The sequence below is a fragment of the Dendrobates tinctorius genome, unplaced genomic scaffold (genome assembly GCF_039654945.1).
Source record: "Dendrobates tinctorius isolate UK_male_01 unplaced genomic scaffold, ASM3965494v1 ptg000003l, whole genome shotgun sequence".
Lineage (NCBI taxonomy): Eukaryota > Metazoa > Chordata > Amphibia > Anura > Dendrobatidae > Dendrobates > Dendrobates tinctorius.
Window position 1 is genome coordinate 91,749,964 of NW_027361671.1, and position 26,860 is coordinate 91,776,823.

At 40.5% G+C, this 26,860-nt stretch overlaps 1 protein-coding gene across 6 annotated transcripts in view; it reads right to left on the minus strand.

Moving 5' to 3' along the window:
• Positions 1-589: 589 nt before the first annotated feature.
• The window catches only part of RFC5 (replication factor C subunit 5), a 66,383-nt gene continuing 40,112 nt past the window's right edge, over positions 590-26,860 (minus strand). For 4 of the 6 annotated variants that reach the window (XM_073559917.1, XM_073559964.1, XM_073559700.1 and 1 more), the window contains 8 exons: positions 23,928-24,007; positions 22,565-22,638; positions 15,766-15,925; positions 15,595-15,676; positions 14,771-14,900; positions 12,741-12,818; positions 2,915-2,969; positions 590-902 (listed from right to left, as the gene is read on the minus strand). In XM_073559917.1, the coding sequence (XP_073416018.1) occupies positions 806-902; positions 2,915-2,969; positions 12,741-12,818; positions 14,771-14,900; positions 15,595-15,676; positions 15,766-15,925; positions 22,565-22,638; positions 23,928-24,007 (756 nt within the window). In that variant the 3' untranslated portion in view covers positions 590-805. Of the gene's footprint in view, positions 917-2,388; positions 2,496-2,914; positions 2,970-12,740; positions 12,819-14,770; positions 14,901-15,594; positions 15,677-15,765; positions 15,926-22,564; positions 22,639-23,927; positions 24,008-26,860 lie in introns of all 6 variants that reach the window. The other 2 variants (XM_073559733.1, XM_073559798.1) reach the window with 2 other exon arrangements.

Genomic DNA, 26,860 nt, shown 5'->3' on the forward strand with positions numbered 1-26,860 from the left:
TTTTAAAAAGCTGATCTGCTTTTGCAGCTGAAAAAAGTACGCAGCAAAAACGCTGTGTGTGAATGTAGCCTTAGATCAGGACTAGAAAAGCCATTTATAGGACATTTCATAACTTTCCCAAATTCCTATGAAAAAATATTCAGCACATTCTGCATTGAACTACTGTACCCAATTTATTATATAAGGAGTCGGTCCATTTTATACCGACTCCACCAAAATAAGCACAGACTCCGACTCCACAGCCCTGGTCTTTAGCAGACCCCTGGCTGTCATGGCAACTTATCAACGTCATGGGTCATGGGCGTGCCGGTGGGCACTTGGAAATAGGCACTCCCTAATGGTGTGTTAAACGCTGCTGTCAGAGACTTCATGGCTGTTAGAGACACAAGATGGCTAAATAACACAGCCACCACTTGCTGGGAAAAAAGCGGGCTTGGGGAGCCAGCATATGACGCAACTAGTATATCATTTCGGTAAAGGGTTACAGCAATGAAAAAGTGTTAAAGAATTCTCACGACAAAACTCCACAGTCAAGCCATAATGTTTGTTACTTCAGAATACCATACATTCTAAAAACAGAAAGCACAAGAAATATTCAGGATGTTTATTTCTGCAGTAAAACGCTTAGGTTGTCTATCATTCATTCTCCCAGGGACCAATTCGGTACCAATGTTGTAACAAAAAATGCAATCATCCAGTGTGTGCTCCAAAAATAGAACAACTCATGCATGTTCTTGCTAAATAGTTTTTGTTCTGTCCTTGAGTAACCTTGACCACATATGTCTATCAAGTTGCACATCCCACTCTAAGATTCCGCAGCAATCATATCGCGAGTGACCTGGAATGCAGCTATTAGGGAGCTAAGCTGAATCTTCTCACTAGTCCCAGAAGCCAATCTGTACCTGAAAGAGAAAAACTACCATACTTAGTATGAAGCCAACATTTCACTGCTTTCATTCTTAAAATGTCTTAAGTTATCATTGGAAGGGAATATATCATTATGAAAATAGATTAGTTATCTGAAAAAATTTAAAAACTTAATAAAAACAAAAAAAACACTCAGGACTCACCCTAACAGCTAGAGCAAAATAAAAATACAGTAAACCAACATTTTCTTTAGTTCAATTTTCGAATTAGCATTAGCTTATAGAGGTGTAACTGACTGTTCTCTAAAGGTAATGTTCACTCGAAATGTGTGTCAAAAATATCAACCTGAAAAAAGCCATCAACGTATTACAATAGGAAAATGTACTTCTTCCCTGCTACTACCAACTCTATAGCGCTTCATCATTTCTCAGGCACATCCACTAACCTCAACAGATTCTAAAGAATCCATAAGAAGTTAATGAAGTCCAACAAGCACCTGAAAATCCGAGAGTTGTGGTTTTTATTACAAAAAGAAGCCACTATAAAGTGTATGTGCACACGTTGCGGAATTTGCTATTTTTGGCAGAATCCGCAGGTCAAAAACTGCGCGTTTTTTATGCGGATTTTCTGTGGATTTAGTGCGGATTTGGGATGCGTTATTACACCTGTGGATTCCTATAATGGAATAGGTGTAAAAACGATGCGGAATCCGTACAAAGAATTGACATGCTGCAGAAAATAAACCGCTGTGTTTCCGTGCGGATTTTTTTGCATCATGTGCACAGCGGTTTTTTATTTCCCATAGATTTACATTATACTGTAAATCACTAGCAAATGTGCAGTGGATCTGCAAGGGCAAATCCGCAACGTGTGTACATACCCTAAGTGTTCCCTTTATTTTTGTGAGCACTGTGTGTATATGTACACACACGTGTAAAATATATATGTATCACGTATGTATGTGCGTATAACGTATGTTTGTGTATATATATTATACACACACAGTGGTACATGTGGTTTACACATATATGTACATATACACAATTCTTCTCTGTAACAATTCATCTGAAATGTGTAATTATCTTCAACCTCTTAATGACCGTCAATATATATGTCTTTTAACTGACCTGCGATATAAGAATAGCATCTCCATACAGGTGACAATTCAGTAGCTGTCGGTTGTACACTATAGCTGACAACTTGCTGCAGCAGCCATGATCAGTGTTGTCACCGTCCATATGTTTAACCCCTTAGATGCTGCTGTCAATTATGACTATCATATAAATGTTTAAAAGAGAGTGGCTTCTCCCTCACTATTCCCCATCGGCACCCTGAGATCATGATTGTGTGGTCCTGATGTTTGCCATGGCAATTCACTGCCAAATGGCGACCTTAGAGTCTGCCATCTATAGTAACCTGTTCAAAAGTCATTGACATTTAGGTGGTAAGAATTAACTTTTTCATTCCTATCATGCCACTTTGTATTGATTCCTGAAAAGCACCTAAGGGTTAATAAACTACCTGACAGTTTTCAGTATGTCGAAGGGTGCTGTTTTTAAAATGGTATCACTTTTGGGGGTTTTCCAATATATAGGACCCCTAAAGTCACTTCAAACATGGAGAGGTCCCTAAAAAAAATAATTTTGTAAATTTCCATAAACAATTACTGCTGCATTTTTAAACCTCCTAAAATGCTAACAAAATAAAATAACATTTTACAAATGGTACAGATGTAAAGCAGGCATTAGGTTATTTATTAATGTTTTGCTATGGTATGACTATGTGAATTAAAGGAATAATCTAAGTGTGAAAATTGCTATTTTTTACATTTTTGTCAAATTTCTGATTTTTTTTTATTAATAAACTCAAAACATATCAAACTAAATTTGCCATTATCATAAAGTATAATGTGTCACGAAAAAAACATTCTCAAAATCACTCCAATTTGTATAAGCGTTCCAGAGAGTTAGTACCACAAAGTGACACTGGTCAGATTTCAAAAATTTCGCCCCGTCACTAAGGGGTTAAAAAGGTGCATGGTACTTACTCTATATCAGCCATCTTTGTTAACAAATGCATTCGAACAGATGGAGGAAAATCCACTGGGGAAAAAATAAAAGTAAGAAAGGGTCATTTTAGCTAGGGTGTTTTCTAAGAAATACTAGCTTAGTCCAATGCTCTCCACACATCTTGTCAGCTTACAGTTGCAGGATACTACATACACATCCTGCAGTCATACTCCTCTTCCCACCTTTTTACCAAGAACTATGGTAAAGGTGTGAAACAGCTGCGGAAAACGCCCAATTGACATGCTGCGGTTTGTAAACCGCAGCAAAACCACGCAGAAAAAACTGTACCGTGAGCACAGCGATTTTGAAACCCCATAGGGTTTCATTGTACTGTACTTGGTCAGCGGAACTGCTGCGCTTCCGCAGGGGCAGGGTGCACACTGCCTTATACCTAATCAAATACACAAGGACAGAAATCATGAAGACTGGAATCTGAGTTTATATCATCATGGAGACACAGTTAAAAAATAATTTTTGAAATTTTTAAATCAAGACTTTTTGTAAATATTGCTCGATTTCAGAGGCAGGGTAGCAACATATGATTATACAGCGCAGTACAACAGTTAATGTACTTTATATTGCAGACATTATACAGTAGAGGATGGATGGCTTGATGTGCACATAAGACTAGCTCAGATAAGAGCTTTGTGTTTAGTGCCCCCTGGTGGACAACTAATGATTTCTTACACCATTCAGGTAGATAATTAACTTTATACAGTTGCTGTGGGAACCATTCTGAGATAGGGGAAAATCACCAGAGAAACAAGTCACAAACAGATGGCATTTGACTGAGCACCGAGTCCCCATTGCTTATTTCCCCTCTTCAGCACAGCACAACAAGGATATCAGGTATGCACTTTGCACCAGCTGGACCCAGGAGAAACACACAGACGTCATTGCTTTGACTCATGGGAGAGAAAAAACAACTCACCTTGGCAAAGCCAATATCAAAGAAGTTCTATTGTAGTAATAATCTTGAAAATACAACACATACACACAAGCCCCAGAAGTAGTATACCCAAGGGGCGATACCGTAACAAAGAAAAAAATCATGCTCAAAATGCAACATCTGAAACCAATAAGCTCCAAGACTGTCAACTAACTGTGTGTGAAATAGTGGAAGCAAACAGAACTGTGCACAGCTCTCTATATTCACTTTTATTGGGGTTATGAAAACAGAAGGACGGCGAGTGAAGGGGCTCTGGGGTTCTCAACACACATGCAGGTCGAGGAGGTGAGACCTCCACCTTCTTGACATTTATGCCTTTTTCTTACACCCCTGGCTGTATCACTAAATAAGGATTATGAGGACTACCATCCTGGAAGAACATGGCAAGTTATTCAGAGACTTAGATTTGCAAACATTCACATTACAGGTAGTGATGAGGCATTAAATAAATACAGAAGATAAAATAAATTCTGTAAAAAGCAAATCAAGACAGCAAAGATTGAGACAGAGAGACTCATTGCCAGAGAAAGTAAAAATAATCCCAAAATATTCTTTAACTACATAAATAGTAAGAAACTAAAAAATGATAGTGTTGGTCCCCTTAAAAATAGTCTGGGAGAAATGATGGATGAGGAAAAAGCCAATATGCTAAATGACTTTTTTTCAACAGTATTTACACAAGAAAATCCCATGACGGATAACATGATCAATGATAAAGATTCTCCATTAAATGTCACCTGCTTAACCCAGCAGGAAGTACGGCGGCGTCTAAAAATCACTAAAACTGACAAATCCCCGGGCCTGGATGGGATACACCCCCGAGTACTGCAGGAATTACGTAGAGTCATAGATAGACCATTATTTTTAATCTTTAAAGATTCCATAATAACAGGGTCTGTACCACAGGACTGGCATAAAGCAAATGTGGTGCCAATATTCAAAAAGGGGACAATAACTGAACTTGGAAATTATAGGCCAGTAAGTTTAACCTCCACTGGGAGGCCGTCGGAAGGTGAGAATATCACAATTTATTTTTATTCTATTTTTTACAAGATTATGGTACCCAGGGCCTGGAGGACAGTCTCCTCTCCTCCAGGCCCTGGGTACCATCCGCACATGATCCGCTTACTTTGCGCATGGTGGTCATAGCCACATGCGGAAAGTAAGCGGATCAATACATTTCTATGGGCGCGGAATCGCAGCGATTCCGCAAAAAGAATGCGCATTGTTGTGAACTCATTTTCTGGTCTGCCTCTGGTTTCTGGTGAGGGAGCTGGTTGTGCTGACAGAGGAGTTGTGAGTTCTCTTTCCGGGCTCCCTCTGGTGGTGGCAGGAGGTAGTGAAGCTGATCTAATTAACAGAGACCTGCCACCTGATAATGAGGAAGAGGATCGGACATCTGGAGTCTCAGACAGGATTTAAGACAGCCGACTCCCTATTCCCATGATGATGTTTTCCTGCCTCCTGAGGTCTTAGTTTCCAGCTCAGTTCCTGCCTTCTCAAGCTAAGTTGTCTTTGCTAATGTTCACATTTGATTTGGTTTATTCAGTTTTTTTGTGTGGTCAGCCAGCCCCGGCTGGGGCTGTGCTGAATTTTCCACTCTTATGTCACTGTGCCAATTTGCTTTTTGTCCCTTATCAGATTGGCCTCTTTTTGCTCTGTTCTCACAATATGCCAGAGTGCTGATATAGTGGGAGAAGTCTAGTGACTTCAGGGTATTTTTTGCTATCAGAAGTGTTGGACATTTTTGCAGGGTTTTTTGGCGTGATTGCAGACAATATCTTTCCTTTCCTTTCTAGTTAGTGTGGGCCCCATAGTTTGCGCAGCCTATTTTCCTACCTGTGTTCGTGTTTTCATCTTGTCTCACCGTCAAAACATGTGTGGGGGCTGTCTATTCCTTTGGATTCTGCTCTGGGGCAGTGTTAGATTTCCCCTTTTCTTGCTTTAGGCTTATTTAGTCCTCCGGCTGTGACGAGGCGTCAAGAATCATCGTAGGTATGCTCCACAGCTGCTGTTAGTTGTGTGGTTAGGATCAGGGGTCTGCAATCCGCGTAGTTACCAACCTCTCTGGTTTTCTGTGACTTGGCTTGGTCTTGTTTTCCTCCTTGGTGACCCATTCACAACAGCGCATGCTGCGGATTTTACCGCAATGCGATTCCACAGCGGTAAAATCTGCAGCATTAGCACAGCAATGCGGAATCCCATAGGATTGTATGGGATGCGTTTTCTTAGCGCTTTCGCAGCAGAAAATCGCCGCGAAAAAAACGCAACGTGTGAACGCAGCCTTAGAACTGTGACGGAGACAAGGGAGCATCCTTTACATCTGGAGGAAAGAAGGTTTAAGCATACTCACAGATGCAGATTCTTTACTGTAAGAGCAGTGAGACTATGGAACTCTCTGCCATATGATGTTGTAATGAGAAAAAGGAAACGGTCTTAGGATCGCAGACAAGAGATGGGTTTAAACCACAACGCGTTTCGACGGAGGATCCGTCTTCATCAGGTGGAAGTTTATTAATGACATAGGGGATGGGGTGTTTAAATGGGAAGCAGCCCATCACAACAGTCAAAACAGTCACATGTTATGATAGTCACATGTTACGACTAGATGACATCATATATTATAATATAAAAAAAAAAGATAAAAACAACCTATATAAAACGTGAGATAAAACAGCATGAGGTAAACAAGTTTTAAATGTATAAAATGTGCAAAAAGGAGCAATAAAATAGATAAAAATGAATAAAATTATTAACGGGTTAATAGACCATTAAAAAGACCAATAAAAAAAGCGAGAACCCATATTAATAATACTGTAAAAGCATGTAAACAATAGCATCTAGGTAACACGCACTGATGATAAAAAGGCAAATAAAGTTATCTGGTCACTTTATCTATAGTTAAATTCAGACCTTCAGGGGCAAGTGTACCAAGCTTGAATATCCAAAAGCTTTCTCTATTGAAAAGAGCTGCGGTGGAGACCTGACATTTTTGTCTGCCCCTGGGTTGCTTCCTAAGCGTTCCTCTATGACCGCTTATCACTGACTCTTATATGATGTTGTAATGAGTGAATCCCTATTAAAATTTAATAAGGGACTGGATGCCTTTCTTGAAAAGTATAAATTACAGGTTATATACACTAGTTTCCTTGATATTGCGTTGATCCAGGGAGCTAGTCTGATTGTCGTATGTGGAGACGGGAAGGAATTTTTTTCCCCAATGTGAAGCTTACTGTTTGCCACATGGGTTTTTTTTGCCTTCCTCTGCATCAACATGTCTGGACAACTTAGGATAGGATATGGGTTGAACTAGATGGACTTAAAGTCTTCCTTCAACCTCAATAACTATGTTACATTACAGCGGGATTTTTTTTTTATCCACATGTAGCAAACACACACATACATATATATATATATATATATATATATATATATATATATATACATATATATACACACACAGGAAAGATGTATATCTTTGTACCGTGTTAGCCAGTAGATAGAAAAATATTCAGGATTGAGAGTCCTCAGTAGTTGATACCTTTTAATGGCTAACTGAAAAGATGGTAATACATTGCAAGCTTTCGAGACTACTCAGGTCTCTTCATCAGGCTAGACTAATACAAAATCTGAAGTCACATATTTATGCACAATACAGCCTAGAAAAAATGCAATAGATAAGACAAGTGACGTGAAGCAGAACTATCAATATGGGAGAGGGAGAAACATAAATATAAACATTGGACCAGTTCATAGATAAGGAGTCTGGATGTTTTATGGTCCTCTGATTGGGGTCTAGTTCTGTGTTGCCCCGCAAGGTTTTAAAAGGAAATTCCTTAATTGATGTAAAAAGACATAAATCCATGCGACACATTCATTCCAGCACTGAGAGTGTCAAAGTTCGTCATAAATTTAAATTTGGGAGTACAAATTTATGACGAACTTTGACACTCTCAGTGCTGGAATGAATGTGTCGCATGGATTTATGTCTTTTTACATCAATTAAGGAATTTCCTTTTAAAACCTTGCGGGGCAACACAGAACTAGACCCCAATCAGAGGACCATAAAACATCCAGACTCCTTATCTATGAATTGTTCCAATGTTTATATTTATGTTTCTCCCACTCCCATATTGATAGTTCTGCTTCACGTCACTTGTCTTATCTATTGCATTTTTTCTAGGCTGTATTGTGCATAAATATGTGACTTCAGATTTTGTATTAGTCTAGCCTGATGAAGAGACCTGAGTAGTCTCGAAAGCTTGCAATGTATTACCATCTTTTCAGTTAGCCATTAAAAGGTATCAACTACTGAGGACTCTCAATCCTGAATATTTTTATATATATATATATATATATATATATATATATATATATATATATATATACACACACACACACATATACACACACACACAGGCCAAAAGTTTGGACACACTTTCTCATGCAAAGAGTTTTCTTTATTTTCATGACTATCAAAATTGTAGATTCACTCTTAAGGCTTCAAAACTATGAATTAACACATGTGGAATTATATAATTAACAAAAAAGTGTGAAACAACTGAAAATACTGCATGTCTTATATTCTAGGTTCTTCAAAGTAGCCACCTTTTGCTTTGATTACTGCTTTGCACACTCTTAGCAATCTCTTGATGAGCTTCAAGAGGTAGTCACCGAAATGGTCTTCCAACAGTCTTGAAGGAGTTCCCAGAGATGCTTAGCACTTGTTGGCCCTTTTGCCTTCAGTCTGCGGTCCAGCTCAACCCAAACTATCTCGATTGGGTTCAGGTCTGGGGACTGTGGAGGCCAGGTCAAAAATTTTCCTCGTTCTTATTGAAATGGGCACATTGTGGATTTAAAATGAAGGTAGCAAAACCACAAAAGCTACAAATATGGAAACAGGAAGAGAAGAAACAAACCAGAACATGTGTTACACCTTAGATTCCTCATGGTACCCCAATTTACTCTGTTGACAGCTTTACAACCCTTTGACATGATCTCAAGCAGTTTCATCAGGTAGTCACATGGAATGGCTTCCCCAACAGTCTTTAAGGAGTTCCCACAGGTGCTGAGCACTTCTGGCTGTTTTGTCTTCACTGATGGTCCGGCTTAATCCCAAACCATCTCAATTGGGTTTAGGTCAGGTGATTGCGGAGGCCATATCATCTAACTCAGCACTTCATCCCTCTCCTTCTTGGCCACATAGTCTGGTGTTTTAGATCACTGTCCTGGTGAAACACAAATTATGGTCCCACTAAGGGCAGACAGATAGGATGTCATTGCAGAATGCTGTGTCAGCCATGCAGCTAAGGGCGCTATAAATCAGATCACAATAGATTTCCACTTATGTAAGGTCAGTCCTTGTGTTGTCAGGATTGTGGTCTTCAGTGGTGACTTCTTTGCAGCAATTTCATCATTAAAAACCTACTCATCGCAGTCTGTGCTGGACAGTTGATGTTGAGATGTGTTACTCGATGTCTGTGCATCATTTATGAGATATGCTACCCAAGGTGCTGTATTTTGCGTCTTCTGAGGCTGGTAACTTTGATGAAGCAATTCTAGGTCCTCCTTTCCTGGGGAAGGTCTCATGACAGCTAGCTTCACTATCGATTAATGGTGTTCATGACTGCACTTGAGGATACCTTGAAACTTCTAGCAATTTGCAGGATTTACTGCCCTTCACATCTTAAAGTAATGGACTGTCATTTTGCTTTACGCAGTTGAGTGGTTCTTGCCATATTCTGACTCAGAACAGATATAGAATAGGGACAGCACTGTACGGAACTCTGTAAGAGCACCGACTCTGCAAAACACACCTGAAGTCGCAAACACTGGCTGAAGACCTGTGATTCCACTATTAAATCATGATGAGGCTTACCTGTTCATTGGAAGCCATTCCAGGTGACTGCCTGATGTAGCTGCTTGAGATAATGCCAAGGGTTGTAAAGCTGTCACCAGAGTAAAATGGTGGGTATTTTGAGGAATCATGTTTCCATGTGTGTTACTTTAGGTTTTTGCTGCCTATAGTCTGAATCTACTGTACAATTTGCACATTTCAATAAGAAAATAGCACCATTGCATTATCCGGTGTGCTAAACCTTTTTATTTGTACTGTAGGAAATATCATTGAAGTTGAACTACTGTAGACCAATGATTCTTAACGACTGTCACCAGGAACCTGCACACTGTTTTGAGTTTACAGGAAAAATGTCACCAGATCTAAAATGGTGTTATTTTATTGTTAATTCCTAATTTAATCCGTCATATGGTTTCAGAGACATGGGCCTTTTTCTAGAGTACCCAATATGCTAATTATTATGGTCTTTTCCAAAAGGGTGTTGCTCAGAGGACACGCATAGGTAATAGGTCTGCATAAGAGTTGTATACACAAAAGGATCAGATATCAAAGAAATAATTTTCGGATTAACCGTGCGCTGCTAGACAAAACGACTCCTTTCCAGATTGTGTACTTGTATACTTTTATTTTCCCAACGCGTTTCGAAGTTTCAAACTTCTTCCTCAGGGGATGATATGTACAAACAGACAGAGTAGCTCCCAGTTTTATACATACAAATTTCAAATATTGGCGCCAAAGGTCACATGTTACAGGGAAAGAATGTCAAAGGTCATCAGTACCAAAAAAATGTACAAAAAAATGTTTAAAACTGCATTGTTTCTACCTTAATACATTCAGAATGTATTAAGGTAGAAACAATGCAGTTTTAAACATTTTTATGGTCACGGAGTGGCCATTTGGATGTGCAGCAGCTTTGACTTCTATTCCTTTATGCCTCCAACTCTCCTGCTATTGGTGAGTATAACAGCTTGAACTATATCTCTTTTACCTGGGTAAGACCCTATTGCGCTCTCTTTTAGTTTTAACCACATACACAAAAGGATAGGATATCATTAAATTTCCCTATATATTTTTGAATTAACACATTGTTTAAAAAAAAAAAAAAAATAAGTATTTGATCCCTTGCTGATTTTGTAAGTTTGCCCACTGACAAAGATATGAACAGTCTATAATTTTAAGGGTAGGTTAATTTTAACATTTGAGAGATAGAATATCTAAAATAAAATCCCGAAAATCACATTGTATAAATTATATAAATTTATTTGCATTTTGCAGTGAGAAATAAGTATTTGATCTTCTACCAACTATTAGGAGCTCTGGCTCCTACAGACCAGTTAGGCCTGTTTCACACTTCCGTTTTTGTGTCCGCCAAACGGATCCGTTTCCTTTTTTTTGACGGAAACGGATGCAAACGGATCCGTTTTTAAAAAAACGGATCCGTTTTTTTGACGGATCCGCGGTAACCGCTAATGGAAGTCTATGGGACAAAAAAAAACGGATCCTGCAAAAAATGGCGGATCCGTTTTTTTACGGAAACCAACGGATTTTGACGGATTTGAAAAAACGGAAGTGTGAAACAGGCCTTAGACGCTCCTAATCAACTCGTTACCTGCATTAAAGACAGCTGCCTCACTTAGTCACCTTTAAATACTCCTGTCCACAGACTCAATAAATCAGTCAGACTCTAACCTCTACAACATGGGCAAGGCCAAAGAGCTTTCTATTGATGTCAGGGACAAGATCATACACCTGCACAAAGCTGGAATGGGCTACAAAACCATAAGTAGGACGCTGGGTGAGGAGACAACTGTTGATGCAATACTAAGAAAATGGAAGAAATACAAAATGACTGTCATTTGACATTGATCTGGGGCACCATGCAAAATCCCACAACGTGGGGTACCATTGATCATGAGGAAGGTGAGAGATCAGCCTAAAACTACACAGGGGGGAACTTGATTTCAAGGCAGCTGGGACCACAATAACCAAGAAAACTATTGGTAACACATTACGACGTAAAGGTCGTATTACGACATGTGCAGGCCAATCTGCAGTTTGCCAATGAACACCTAGATGATTCTGTGAGTGATTGGTAGAAGGTGCTGTGGTCAGATGAGACAAAAATTGAGGTCTTTGGCATTAACTCAACTTGCAGAGTTTGGAGGAAGAGAAACGCTGCCTATGACCCAAAGAGCACTGTCAAGCATGGAGGTGGAAACATTATGTTTTGGAGGTGTTTCTCTGCTAAGGGCACAGAACTACTTCACCGCTTCAATGGGAGAATGGATAGAGCCATGTACCGTAAAATCCTGAGTGCCAACCTCCTTCCCTCCGCCAGGACATTAAAAAGGGGTCGTGGCTGGGTCTTCCAGCAAGACAATAACCCAAAACATACAGCGAAGGCAACAAAGGAGTGGCTGAAAAAGATGCACATTAAGGTCATGGCGTGGCCTAGCCAGTGTCCAGACCTTAATTCCACAGAAAACCTATGGAGGGAGTTGAAGCTCCGAATTGCCCAGAGACAGACTCAAAATCTTAATGATTTAGAGATGATCTGCAAAGAGGAGTGAACCAAAATTCCTCCTGACATGTGCGCAAACCTCATCATCAACTACAAAAAACATCTGACTGCTGTGCTAGCCAACAAGGGTTTTGCCAGCAAGTATTATAATAGTCTTGTTTGCCAAAGGGATCAAATACTTATTTCTCACTGCAAAATGCAAATACATTCATGTAATTTATACAATGTGATATTCTGGATTTTATTTTTTTTCTTATATTCTCTCTCTCAATGTTAAAAGTAATCTATGCTTAAAATTATAGACTGTTCATGTCTTTGTCAGTGGGAAAACTTACAAAACCAGCAAGGGATCAAATACTTATTTCAGTGTGTGTTTATAAAACATATTACAACTTATTACAGGCTTAATTCATGATCATTACGCAAGATAGAGCTTTTAAGTAGAACCAAATTATTTAGCTTTTTTTTCTTCTTTACCTCTATGAACATAGACATGCACTTCAGTGAGAATGTCGTGAAGCGCCAGGCCTTTGAGGGTTTTCAGTTCCATGATATCTGCATAAAATACTTTAAGGAGTCTCACATTTTCAATAGGAAAAAAAAAATCAGTTAACTGTGGTGCTACTATGCTACTAATTTGTTTTTATGTGCCTTTTTCTACAATATATAGGTGGCCGAATCATCAAGACTGGTATAGCTCAATCTCACACTACGCAAGTCTTGACACAGTAAATGGAGTTCATGAAGTTCAAGTTCACAAAGAGGCACACGTCACTTAATGAATTTGGAGTCACTTAAGTGCAGTTGAATGGTGAAAAAAAAAATTTGCTATTATTCTATAGGTTTTGTTTATACCACATTTAGTCAACAGTAAAAATGAACTGGTAACATTATTCATTCAGTTAGTACAATGACAGATACCAAACTTCTATAAAATTTGATTTGTGTTTCCAAGATCCATATTTCTTCCTTATCGATGGAGCCGTGTGAAACGTTGTTTTTTGAGTGAAAAGCTGTAGGTTTTTTTTGTGTAATTTTGTGGCAGATATGATGTGGTTTGATTGCATTTTGGTGGAAGAAGTGAGAAATCTAGCAGAGAATATAAATTCAGACTGGAGTGCATTTGGGACTTGGTAATGCATTTCCAACCTAATTTCAATATGACCTCTTCACTAGTGTTTTCATGGCTGGCACATGGGATCGCTACCAACAAGTTGTAATTTTTATGTGGAACAAGTGCCTATACAGACATGGAGACAATATCTAAGCCAGCCTATATTTTTGTTAAAGTATACAAAGAAAAAAAGGACAGGTCTAGCTCTTAAAGTAAGTCAGACAGCCACACCCTTTCTCACAGAGGAATGATGACATACTGCCACAGGAAACGCTGTCTTTTGTTGAACCAAAGATGTAGGAGCTACCCAGACTGAAGAAGAAATCAGAAGATTGAGGCACCTTGGATAATCGCCTCCAAAATATCTCTCGAATATCCTACATCCTCTGGAATTTTGTGCCCCAACACGTCCGGTTATCCACCACATTTGGATCCTTCAGACGGGACCTGAAAACCCATCTCTTCAAAAGAGCTTACAACCTGTAATGACCACGCGGCCACCTCAATACCATCGGAGCTACTGCAACCCCCGACCTACTGTCTCCTTCCCCATAATCCTGTAGAATGTAAGGGGTACTTCACACTAAGCGATATTGCTAGCGAGATCGCTGATGCGTCACCAATTTTGTGACACAAAAGCGACCTCGCCAGCGATCTCGTTACGTGTGACACTTAGCAGCGACCAGGCCCCCGCTGCAATGTCGCTGATCGTGCTCGAATGTCCTGGGCCATTTTTTGATCGCTGGTGTCCCGCTGGCCAGAATGCATCGCTGTGTTTGAAACCGACGAGCGACCTCGTTAGCGACTCAGAAATCATGGACGCAGGCGGGAGTCATCAGAATCGCTGTGTGACACTAAGCGATGCACAAGCGTTCCCGCCGAGATCTTTGCTGCATCTTTGGGCGAATTTGACAGCTTACTAGCGACCATTTTAGTGACGCACCAGCGATCCCTACCAGATCGTGTCGGGAACGCTGGTGCGTCGCTTAGTGTAACGGTACCCTAAGCCTGCAAGGGCAGATTCCTGTTCCCTCTGTACCAGTCTGTCATTGTTAGTTTGTTTACTGTGATATTTACATTTTGATGTAACTCTGTCTCATGTACAGAACCATGGAATTAATAGTGTTATATAAATAAATAATAAAAGTGTATTCGTAAATTGTCTAAATTACAATGTGAAGAATATTTCAGGATATTCCTTTTAAACTGGACAATTTCTTTGAAAGGGCTTGTATGAAAGAAGACATTAATACGGGAGCTGCTACAGTAAAATCCTAGGGGATTCAAAGATCTCGGGGAAGCAGGCGTTCTTGCTGGAGGAAGAAGATCCAGCCAGTAAATACCATCAGGACAACATTTGTCCTTATGTGAATACATTTAGAAGAAAGGATACGTTTATATGCAGTGGTGAAATCCTTGTTTAGCATCCAATCCAGAATATTGGCAATGTCCACTTTCAGCGGATGACCAGTACATGTATATACTGTATCCTCTGTCACTTTTCCATAAGCCATATTTGTACTCTGAAGAACACAGGCAAACAAACATAGGAAAAATATTAAAGCAAACAAGCAAAATTATACCCTATAAGATTACAGAACATGACATGACCTATGCTGAATTCAGTAGTATGAGCAAGAAGCAGCACACTCCCCCCAATTACATATCCACAGTAAGGGTACAAGCAGCAAACTAAAGGCTTGTGCGCAGTAAAAATTGGACAAGTGCCATCAGTCGTTTTGGCGTATAGCACTCATCCACATGTTATTCAAGTCTATGGGTCTGAGGATAACATTGATTTTCATACATAAACTGAATGGACAGCACTTCAGCTTCACCCAAGGTGCTTGTTCACCAGACATACAACAGTTCAACCTCAATGGTTTTTGTCAAGGTTTGACAAAGACCACTGAAGTTGTCACATAGGATGAACCCTCTCCTTCACTTGGGTGGATTGTACGGTCCGTATATGGACCACAATGCCCCGAATGTTTACGAGTCTCCTGACCCAAATTTATAATTTCTTATATGCCTTGGTCAGGAGACCCACGGTCAGTCCAGGCATTGTGGTCCACTTACGGAATGTAAGATACAGTCATTTGAACCTGGCCTTAAAAAGATCTCAATATTAACCAACAATGAATTTTTGACCTATGTAAAGAAACCAAACATGAATGCCTATTTAACAGAAAAAATGTAACACAATTTATATCTTACCTGTAATATATTCAGAGCTCTACGCATATCTCCACTAGACAGGGTCACTAACGCCTTCATCCCATCTGGAGCAATATCAACACTATTTCAGAAGGAAAAAAAGGTACATTTTGTAATGTGGTTTTAGAAGTTTAGAGAACACTTGATCAATAAATACATTAAATGATATACTTTTCTTGCTGAACTACGTATTCCAGTCTGGGCACCATCATCTCTGAACTCAAGGGACCAAAGCGAAACCTTGTGCATCGGGACTGTAAAGCTGGGATGATCTTTGACAAGTAATTGCAAATCATGCAAAATCGGGTATTTTCTGTGAACTTCTCAATCACTAAAAGGGAGAAAAAAAATATTGAACAGGCTTTTATATTACATAAGTTACATTAATATGCAGATTATATATTTATTGGTAAACTAAACAGCTTATGAGAAATACAAAGCTGTTAAAAAAACGAAAAACTTTGGTCCATTCCTCTCGAATGTTAACACTCACACGATTGTGTGAATCATGTCTTATAGTATTCACTCCCCACTGCAATCAGACACAGCAGCAGTGAATTAGCCCTCTGCAACGGTTTATCTAACTCAAGATAAGAGATCGATCTCACTATCACTACATCGACCTTCAACAGCACAATCGCGGGAAACCAATGGTTGCAATGTCAATGAGAGACCTAAAAATGGCCTCTGGTGTGACATAGATCAAGAGTCTAATAGATGTTGGCAGAGGCTAATGCACTACATAAGTAGTGTATAATCTATGCAATCAAAGGATCATATACCATATTTTTCGCACCATAAGGCGCACTTTTTTCCTCCCAAAATGTGGAGGAAAATGGGGGGTGCGTCTCATACTCATAGTCCGGATGTACTGGGTGTGGCTGTGGTGGGGAAGCAGCATCGGAGGAGCAGCGGGTCAGATGCAGGAGCAAGCGACTCCTGTGCCCGCTGCTAAAGAGAAATGAATATTCACTGCATTCCACGCCCATGGGTGTGGAGGGCAATTAATATTAATTTCTATTTGGCATCCTGGTATAACTTGTTCCATCCTTATTTTGGTATATCCCGCTCTTGGTATGAGTGGTCCTATCCTGGTTCTGGTATGCATGGCCCCATCCGAAAAGATTTAAAAAAAACAAACAAAAACCATTACACTTACCGTATATACTCGTGTATAAGCCGACCCCCCCCCAATTTTGCCACAAAAAACTGGGAAAACTTATTGACTCGCGTATAAGCCTAGGGTGGGAAATGCCGAAGCTACTGGTAAATTTCAAAAATAAAAATAGATACCAATAAAAGTAAAACTGAGACATCAGTATAATATTTATAATGCTGCACAGTGAGTGGCCCCTTATAATGCTGCACAGTGAGTGGCCCCTTATAATGCTGCACAGTGAGTGGCCCCGTATAATGCTGCACAGTGAGTGGCCCCTTATAATGCTGCACAGTGATTGGTGGCCCCTTATAAAGCTGCACAGTGATTGGTGGCCCCTTATAATGCTGCACAGTGATTGGTGGCCCCTTATAATGCTGCACAGTGATTGGTGGCCCCTTATAAAGCTGCACAGTGATTGGTGGCCCCTTATAAAGCTGCACAGTGATTGGTGGCCCCTTATAATGCTGCACAGTGATTGGTGGTCCCTTATAAAGCTGCACAGTGATTGGTGGCCCCTTATAATGCTGCACAGTGATTGGTGGCCCCTTATAATGCTGCACAGTGATTGGTGGCCCCTTATAATGCTGCACAGTGATTGGTGGCCCCTTATAAAGCTGCACAGTGATTGGTGGCCCCTTATAAAGCTGCACAGTGATTGGTGGCCCCTTATAAAGCTGCACAGTGATTGGTGGCCCCTTATAAAGCTGCACAGTGATTGGTGGCCCCTTATAATGCTGCACAGTGATTGGTGGCCCCTTATAATGCTGCACAGTGATTGGTGGCCCCTTATAATGCTGCACAGTGATTGGTGGCCCCTTATAATACTGCACAGTGATTGGTGGCCCCTTATAATGCTGCACAGTGATTGGTGGCCCCTTATAATGCTGCACAGTGAGTGGCCCCAATGCATTCTCATATTGCACAGGTAGCTAAGGTAATCCAGTCATTTAGCTGCTTCCGCTGCCTCAATTAAAAAAAAAAAAAACTAACAACAAAAAAAGCCTATATACTCACCTTGTCGCTGCTGCTCATCAGTGTTGCCATCTCTGCAGTGACTGTTCAGGCAGAGGGCGCGTGCTAACTACGTCATGGCGCCCTCTGACCTGAATGTCACTGCCAGAGGACGCAAAACAGCAGAGCGACGCGCAGCAGTGGAACGGGGGACAGGTGAATATGGCTCCCCTCATCATACCTCTCCTGGTATGTTTCTGTAGCCCCGTGCTTGTTCCATGTTGTCGGCGCGCTGTTCTTCCTGCTTTCTGTGGTCACGTGGTACCGCTCATTAAACTCATGTATATGCACATATTCATGAGTTTAATGAGCAGTACCACATGACCGCTGAAAGCAGGAAGAACAGAGCGCCGATAACATGGAACAAGCACGGGGGGCTGCAGAGACATGCCAGGAGAGGTGAGTGATCTCCGACACCCTCCGCTCCCCCTCCCCGGCCGACCCCCGGTATATGGCAAAAAAAATGGGCTGAAAATCTCGGCTTATACGCGAGTGTATACGGTACCTTCCTCCTCTCCCTCGCAGTGTCCTGCTCCATTGCCAGCAGCTGATTAATGCTTCTAAGCAGCACATGGCAGTGATGTCATGCGCTGTCAGAATACTCACCGGGACTGTTCATGGCAGAGAGCAGTGAGTATTCATTGCTCTTCAGTAGCATGCAGTGTCATCCGAAGCCTTCCTGCTGCTGCCGGCGGTCATGTGTGCCAATACTTGAGAAATGAATATTCTGAACATTCATTTTTCTTAAGTATCAGCACACATGACCGCCGGTAGCAGCAGGAAATCGATGGCTGACACTGCGTGCGCTACTGAAGACTCACTGCTCTCCGTGATAAACAGTCCCGATGAGTATTCCAGACGCTTTGCTCTGCTTGTGAGCAGCGCATGACGTCCCTGTCATGCACTGCTTACAAGCATTAAGCAGCTGCTGGCAACGGAGCAGGATACTGCGAGGGAACGGAGGAAGATAAGTGTAATGTTTTTTTTTTTTTTTATCTTTTCTGATGGGGCCATGCATACCAGGACTGGGATGGGGGCCAATCATACCAGGTTAGGGATGGGGCCCTGAATTCCACGATAGGGATGGGGCCATACATACCAGTATGATGATGAGTTCGATCATTCCTGCCAGGATAAGGATGAGAGGGACCATTCCTGCCAAAATAGGGATGAGGAGCCATGCATACCTGGCTAGGGATGAGGATGCATGCATATCAGGATGGGGATGAGGGGGCCATGCATACCAGGATTAGGATGAGGGAGCCATGCATATCAGGATAGGGATGAGTGGCCATGTGTATCAGGATGGTGAAGAGGGGACCATATTTACCAGGACAACGGATATTAAGTACAGAATTGACCACATTTTTTTGCTTCAGTTTTTTTTTCTTCTAAAACCTAGGTGCGTCTTATGGTCCCGCTGCCTCTTATAGTCCGAAAAATATGGTATCTTAAGTCTCCTTGTGTGACTAGTAAATACTGAACAAAAAAAAAAATTAATGGGTTTTTGTATTCAATGTTAAAAAATGTAAAAAAAACAAAAAAAAAAAAATAACACCCTTAGCAGCAACAACTGCAATCAAGAGTTTGCAGTAACGGGCAGTGAGTCTTTTACAATGCTCTGGAGGAATTTTGGCCCACTGATCTTTGCAGAATTGTTGTAATTCAGCTACAGTTGTGGCCAAAAGTATTGACACCCCTGCAATTCTGTCAGATAATACTCAGTTTCTTCCTGAAAATGATTGCAAACACAAATTCTTTGGTATTATCTTCATTTAATTTGTCTTAAATGAAAAAACACAAACGAGAATGAAGCAAAAAGCAAAACATTGATCATTTCACACAAAACTCCAGGCATCTCTGTGTCTCCCGGTGCCTGCTCCAGGCATCTCATCTCCCGAGATTTCAGTGCCGAGATCTCCATCTGCGCTTGCGCGGCGGCCATTTTCCAGGAAGCAAGCCACCGCACAGGCATGGATGGAACGGCAGAGCCCCCCACGCAGCACAGGACAGAGCCCGGCGGAGGCAGAAACCGGGGGGACATGGCGTGGCGGCGGCAGCACCCAAAGGACCCAGCGCGGCGGCAGCACCCAGAGGACCCAGCGCTGTGGCGGCAAGTAACGGACACCCGCAGCGGCAGCACAATAAAAGGTATGTTTGCATTGTAAGACGCACCCCCTTTTTCCCCCCAAATTTGGGGGAAAAAAAGTGCGTCTTACAAAGCGAAAAATACGGTATAACCTTTTCCAGACAGATAGAGCTCTATTACTTTGTTTCTCATTTGTTCCAGAAAACCTTTGGATCTCGGCATAATGTCTAGCTTTTGAGTATATTTTGGTCTTCTTCACTTCTCCAGCTGGTCCTATTTAAGAGATTTATTTATTGAGAACAGCTGTGGCAGTAATCAGGCCTGGGTGTGGCTATGGAATTTGAACTCAGCTTCCTAAGGATGTGATAAACCACAGTTAATTTATGTTTTAAGAGGGAGGGGGCAGTCACCTTTTCACACAGGGACCTGTAGGTTTGGATTTCTTTTTCCTATAATAATAAAGACCTTCATTTAAAAACTACATATTGTGTTAACTTGAGTTATCTTTGTCTAATTATTTAAATTTGTTTGGTGATCTGAAACATTTAAGTGTGACAAACATGCAAAAGAATGGGAAATCAGGAAGGAGCAAACACTTTCACACCACTGTACAATTAATAATGGTTATTAACAGACCCACAATCGATCACTGGCAATATTTTATGTAACATTCATACGACAAAGTCCACGTTGAAGGTGGGATCCACTTTATTTAATAGCTACAGGGAGCTTCCAGATTACCTTTCCTTTATCTTCAGTCAGCACTGGATGTGCACCTGAGACACAATTTCTTTTGGAACTGTTAGGTTTCCTTCAAGTTCAATAATTATGCTCTTTGTGGCGGATTTTTATTTAGTGTCTCGAGACTGAAATGGGCTCTAATGTAGCGCTCAATTACGCAAATATATAAATGGTGCCGTGGATGAGATTTATGTACAACAGCGTAGCCACATATTTTTTTCTAAGCCATGAATGGATGAGGGCACATACTGACTGCAGCCAATCAGACGTGAGGAACCAGTTTATGTTGTCCAATGTCGATGCTTCGGTAACTATCACTGCAGTTTTAACCAATCAGGTTATACTTTTCCTAAGACAATATGATTTTTCTGTTCACATGGCTGTATGATTGACTATTTTGCAAAATGAGTTGTACTTTTGAAGGACATCATTCATTTTATCATGTCATGCACTGGAAAGCAGGAAAAAATTTCCAAGTGCATTAAAATCGCAAAACAAGTGCAACTTCACGATTTATTTTTACCCTATGTTCATTTAACAGTAAAATTGACCTGGCAATATGATTCTCCAGATCATTATGATTACGCAGATACTGTAAAGCTTTTATTTTTCGGGATATAGTGCTGGGCAATCGCCTCTTATTGCAATATAGCAGCAGCCAAAAAAAAAACCCAATATAATTCAGGTGGCTGTTAAAGACACATGATGGCCGATTAAATCAGGTATCATCTGCCAGGAAATATGCGAGCTGTGTGTGAGAGTCTGCATGAAAGTCAGGGACAAGATATAGGACATTAATGTCATGAAGGGGTTAAATAGGATGAGGACTAGTGGATGAAGTGTTGCTACTGTTTTTGTGATGCCATAATAAAATGGCAAACCAAATCATTATTGGATGCTGAAACCACCATCTTGATTTGCGTGCATCTACATGGTATTGAAGCCTGATGCAGTCTCAACACCATTACTGTTCTGACTGGCAGGTTCTTGAGAACAGAGGATTTACTTTATTCCTTGCAATTTACTTTTATAAACTTGCAGGTATCTTGTGTACTAAAAAGGGTACAGGGCTCCCATGTCGAGAGATTGGGAGAGATGTACCGTACCTGACATCCAGATGAAGGCACATTTAGGAAGACATTGTGATCAAGGACCTGTCTGACAGTCGGCTGCTCGAAGCCAATCAGTCTCAACAAGAAAAAGATGCACACTTAACTGGCAGCTGAGGTACAGCCGAAAACTGTCAACATGCAGGTTTGGTTTTCAAATGGCTTGTGGACTGTGCAACTATACAGTTTCACCCGCAAAACTTGTAGCTAATATTAAGTTGAAAGCTGTTTTGCGGTAAAATATATGGCAGTGGGTTTTTTTTCCATTTGCTACATGAATATTCTAAAAGATGCTACTTATCAAAAGATATAGTTAATTGTGATAACTGATCTACATTTACACTTCAGTAAACAATGGATGAGCAGGTATAGGGCACGGAGTGGTCGCCTGCATCCTTCATTGCTTACCAGTCATTTTGGGTGCTTCCACACTTGGTCATTCAGCAGTGGGGTACAATATCCACTATATAAAAACGAACGATAGATGTCCAACATATCAAAGCTGTAGTGTCACATGTGGCACTTAGAGTAATAATGGGAGGCCCTGTAAAAGGTATATTGTTTTTCAGAGAATCCATGTGGCTCAATAGGTCAACTCTATACTTTTCCAAAATCAGTAGTGCCAAGCCAACATTAAAACCTATAAAAGCAATGACAAGATCTCCTTTCTAAACCCAACTACATTACTCATAGCCAGCAGGCAGCAGTAGAAATAAGCACGACAGACAGGTTGCCTGCATAAATTCAGCTGCTGTAGCATAAAGACGTGGCAGATTGTTATGTCTATCTAGGATTTTCAGAAGACCTGGTAATTTTGTAATGCTTCCAGGAATATGGCAGATGAGTAGTGTGCCACTTTACCTCGCCTCAAAGCATTCTGTGCATCTTGAGTCATTGCATCTGCTTCATCCAAGATCACAAGTTTAAAACCTTTTCTGCAACACAAATAGGCAGATGTAACACCAAAATAATATAAACATGGCTTAAATTGAGCACTAGAGTAACAAAATACAGAAAAACATCCTGGCACTGCAGAGGCCAAAATGCCAACTAAAGTGACAGTGTAAGGTCCAACAGGCACAAGCAAACTTGGTAAGTATAAAAAAAAAAACCCTGCACCCCCTGTTAGGACCTGTGGACAGATTGCAGATTTGTTTTTTTCTGAGCAAATCTGTCAAAACCTTGAGGGATTCCTGTTGCCAGCAAAGTGAATAAGAATCCTGAAGTCTCATGCACACATTGCTTATTTGTGACTTGTAGATTAGGAGCAGATACAAACCTGGAGTATGGTCAATTGTTTCAGTGTTTTTGCAGCAGATTTCACTCATACTAATGAGTGGAGAAAAATCTGCCCCAAAAGACTTGTTAAAAAAAATGTGGCTGACGAAGAGATGCAGCAATTTCTGCACAAAGTGTGCACATACCCAATATGATTCGGCTATGCTTGTCAGTACGTTCGAGCAGTTTGCGTCTTTGAATGTTCAATCAGTGCCAAATACTAACAGGGTATATAATGGTCTATTGACCCACTGACAGAAGCCAATCGGCATGTGAAAAGTTGCATATTTGCAGTGATGTGAGAACTGCTCAAACCAACTAGAAGAGCAGAATCCTAACGGTATGTACACTACACACTGCTGGAATTCAGCAAGATGCTGTGCTACATGAAAATGTCCCCAGGGCTGGCAAAACATTTTAACAACTAACCATGGTGCTCATCACAAAAATGGCAGTTTATCTTCTGCAGTTAGATCATGAATGCACTACATAAATATTGCCACACTAAATACATTACATACAGAATTTTTTTTTTTTATGGGTTGATCTCGTAGTTTCATTTTTCTGCAAAACACATCAAAATGTACCACCATTAGAGTCTTATGGCCTAGTAAAGTATGTGCCATTTCTATTGAGTCTTCATCAGTATATGTGCTCCAGACTTCATCCATGGTCTGTTGCAAAGAACAAATGTAGCTGAAAACTATGTAGGTAAGCCTGTCTAGCTCCCAGGGGGCTGCTTTTTTTCTGCCCGCTTTTTTTCTGGCACTCCTGGCAGATTTCACCAACAGTCAATTACAGCAAGTGCTTGGCCTGTGTGAATTAAGAGTTAAAAAATAAAGAGGCGGAAAGGGAGTTGTCTGTTTACTAGGGACATCTGTAAGAGTATACAAAAAAAAAAATAATCAACAACGCCAGGGATATAACAAATTGTAAATCCACTTACTTAAATATTGTTCTTGTGCTGGCAAAGCTCAATATTGGGCCTCTGACAATATCTATACCACGATCATCAGATGCATTCAGCTAGTAATAAAAAAAAATTTGCAAAGTTAAACGTTTAGACAAGTACACACGGAAGCTGTCATAACAAAACTAAAATGGAGGCTATTTATCAATATCGGTGCATCACACAGAGCCCAGTATCTTCAAGTCCAGTGCAGCAAAAGACATGTTCTGTGACCCTAAACAACTTATTTGAAAAGTTTGGAAAATCCATGTTGATCACCAATTATAACCCACTTCTACATAATCTTGTGTATATTTACACAGGGTTCGTTGTAATTTACCATAGTTATGTTATTAGCTTTCCCTTATCTACATTCCTATAGTAGCAAACCTTTCCGTCAATTCATCTCCATAATGGTACAGTGCCTCACCATCAGCACTGGACAGCGGGACGTTTTGGCTGTATAGAATGTTATAGTTGGAAGGGACCTCCAGGGTCATCGTGTCCAACCCTCTGCTCAGTGTACGATTCATTAAACCATCTAAGACTGGTGTCTGTCCAGCTTCTGTTTGAAGACTTCCATTGAAGGAGAACTCACCACCTCTTGTGACAGCCTGTTTATCACCCTGTAAAAACTTTTTTCTAATATCTAATCTGTATCTTCTCCCTTTCAATTTCATTCCATTTCTTCTCATGCTTCCATGTGCAAATGAGAATAAGGATGATCCCTCTACACTGTGACAGCCCTTCAGATATTTGTACACAGCTATAAAGTCTCCTCTTAGCTTTCTATACATTCCCAGATCCTTTAACCATTCCTCGTAGCACAAACTTTGTCACAGATGCAAACTAGGAATTTTCATCCTGTAAAAATCCTACAGCATCTTTGACTTTTGCTTCTGACACACCACCAAAATCCTTTATTGCTTTTATTCTTCCTTTCAAGCCTAACTTCATTACTGGCTTAAGCTCTTTTAACACTTGCCCTGCATTCCCTGCAGACAACATTAAACTCTTTTTCAGATATGCCCCCTATTCCTTTCCACTTAATATACATTTCTTTTTCCATTTCAACAAGTTTTTTTTTCATTCAATTTTCATCCATACTGGTCTCTTTAAATGCTTCCAATTTTTCCTTTTCTGGATTGTTACCAATTGTGCAGCGAGAATTTAATTTCGCAAAATCGGCCATCCTTCTTGGACATTTCTGTCCTTTCGAACATCCAGCCATTGGACCTTCCCTACCTTCTTTCTGAGTCCATTTACCCCTTAGTGACACAGCCAATTTGGTACTTAATGACCAAGCCAATTTTAACAATTCTGACCACTGTCCCTTTATGAGCTTATAGCTCTATAACGCTTCAATGGATCCCACTGATTCTGAGACTGTTTTTCTGTGACATATTGTACTTCATGTTAATAGTAAAATTTCTTCGTTTTAACTTGCGTTTACTTATGGAAAAAAAACAAAAAAAAACAAAAAACGGAAATTTGACAAAATTTGGCAATTTTCAAACTTTTAATTTTTGTACCTTAAATCAGAGCGTGGTGTCACACAAAACAGTCAATAAATAACATTTCCCACATGTCAACTTTAGGCTGGTTTCACACTAGCGTTCGATCGCGCAGCGCATCGTGCGCACGCGCAATGTCCCCCTATCTTTAACATGGTGATCGCAGGGTCTTGCGAATGGACGCACTCTTCAGCGTTTAGCGTGCGCTGCGCATTTTACAGGTGTGCCCCCAGACGCGCCGTACGCTACATGTTGAATTTTTTTTCCCGGCGGCATCGTTAAAAAAATTGCGCTCGCACGTGTGCGCCCAAAAATAGCATTACAGTCTATGTGGTCGCTGACGAGCGCTTGACACCGCGCACGTCAGCGCCTTGTGCGCGCACGCAATTTGAGTAAACAATGTCTACACACTTGTCTAGAACTCCCCCTAAACAAGCAACATTGTTTTGGGAGGACTGTACATAAAAGGTGTCTTCAGGGTCAATAAATCAGGATACAAATCCAGCTCACCAGACACAGCATTCCAACATCGGAGCACGAGACCGCTGTGTCAAAGCGCACAATCCAAGGCAATGAGAAAAAACTTTGTCCAGCTCCACGATGTAGTGAAAAATATTCTTTATTCACTCAGTAGAAATGAGGTTTAAAAGCCAGCATGAGTTACAAGCAGGGCTGTGGAGTCGGAGTTAGTTTTGGTTGGAGTCGGAGTCGGTAGAAATGTACCGACTCAGACTCCAGCTTTAAAAAAAAATGTATTAATATTTCATAATTGAACTTTCATATGAATTTTATAAATGTTACTCAAATATATATGTTCTATCAAACTATGAACAACAGTGATAAGCAGTTCTGCTGGAGATAGAGACATTTCTTACTTCTTGTGTGTCACTGTTCTCCACTGCCCTTATCTAATCTTATACTTGGTTAACCTCATGCTGCCCCAACCCCCCTACTTACAATGTATGAAACTGAAAGTGAAAATGTGTTGCAAATTCTTAGTAGTAAAGCTCCTCCTCTAGACTAGATCATACTAGGTGTGCGTCTTCCAAGCATCTCACAGCTGCCTGCTACTCAGAAGCGAAGACTGTAAGAAGTATTATCCTTTCAACAAACTTTGCATCAGTTAACTGTGAGTACATGAGGAATAATAACAGTATTACTGACCACTATATCAGTTGTACGACTTGGCAATAATTTTGTACAATTGTTTTTAGGAAAAACAATTGTCATTTGGATTGTGAATGCAGAATTAAAAACCTGAGAATGTCAAAGAAGCATCACATTAAATCAGCTGTATTTGAACATTTCACCATCACTCAAGATAGAAAACATTATGTCTGTCAGTGTATGACAAATGATCCAGACGAAAACAAATGCTGTGAAGCCAAGATGAGTGCATATTCAAGCAAAGATAAA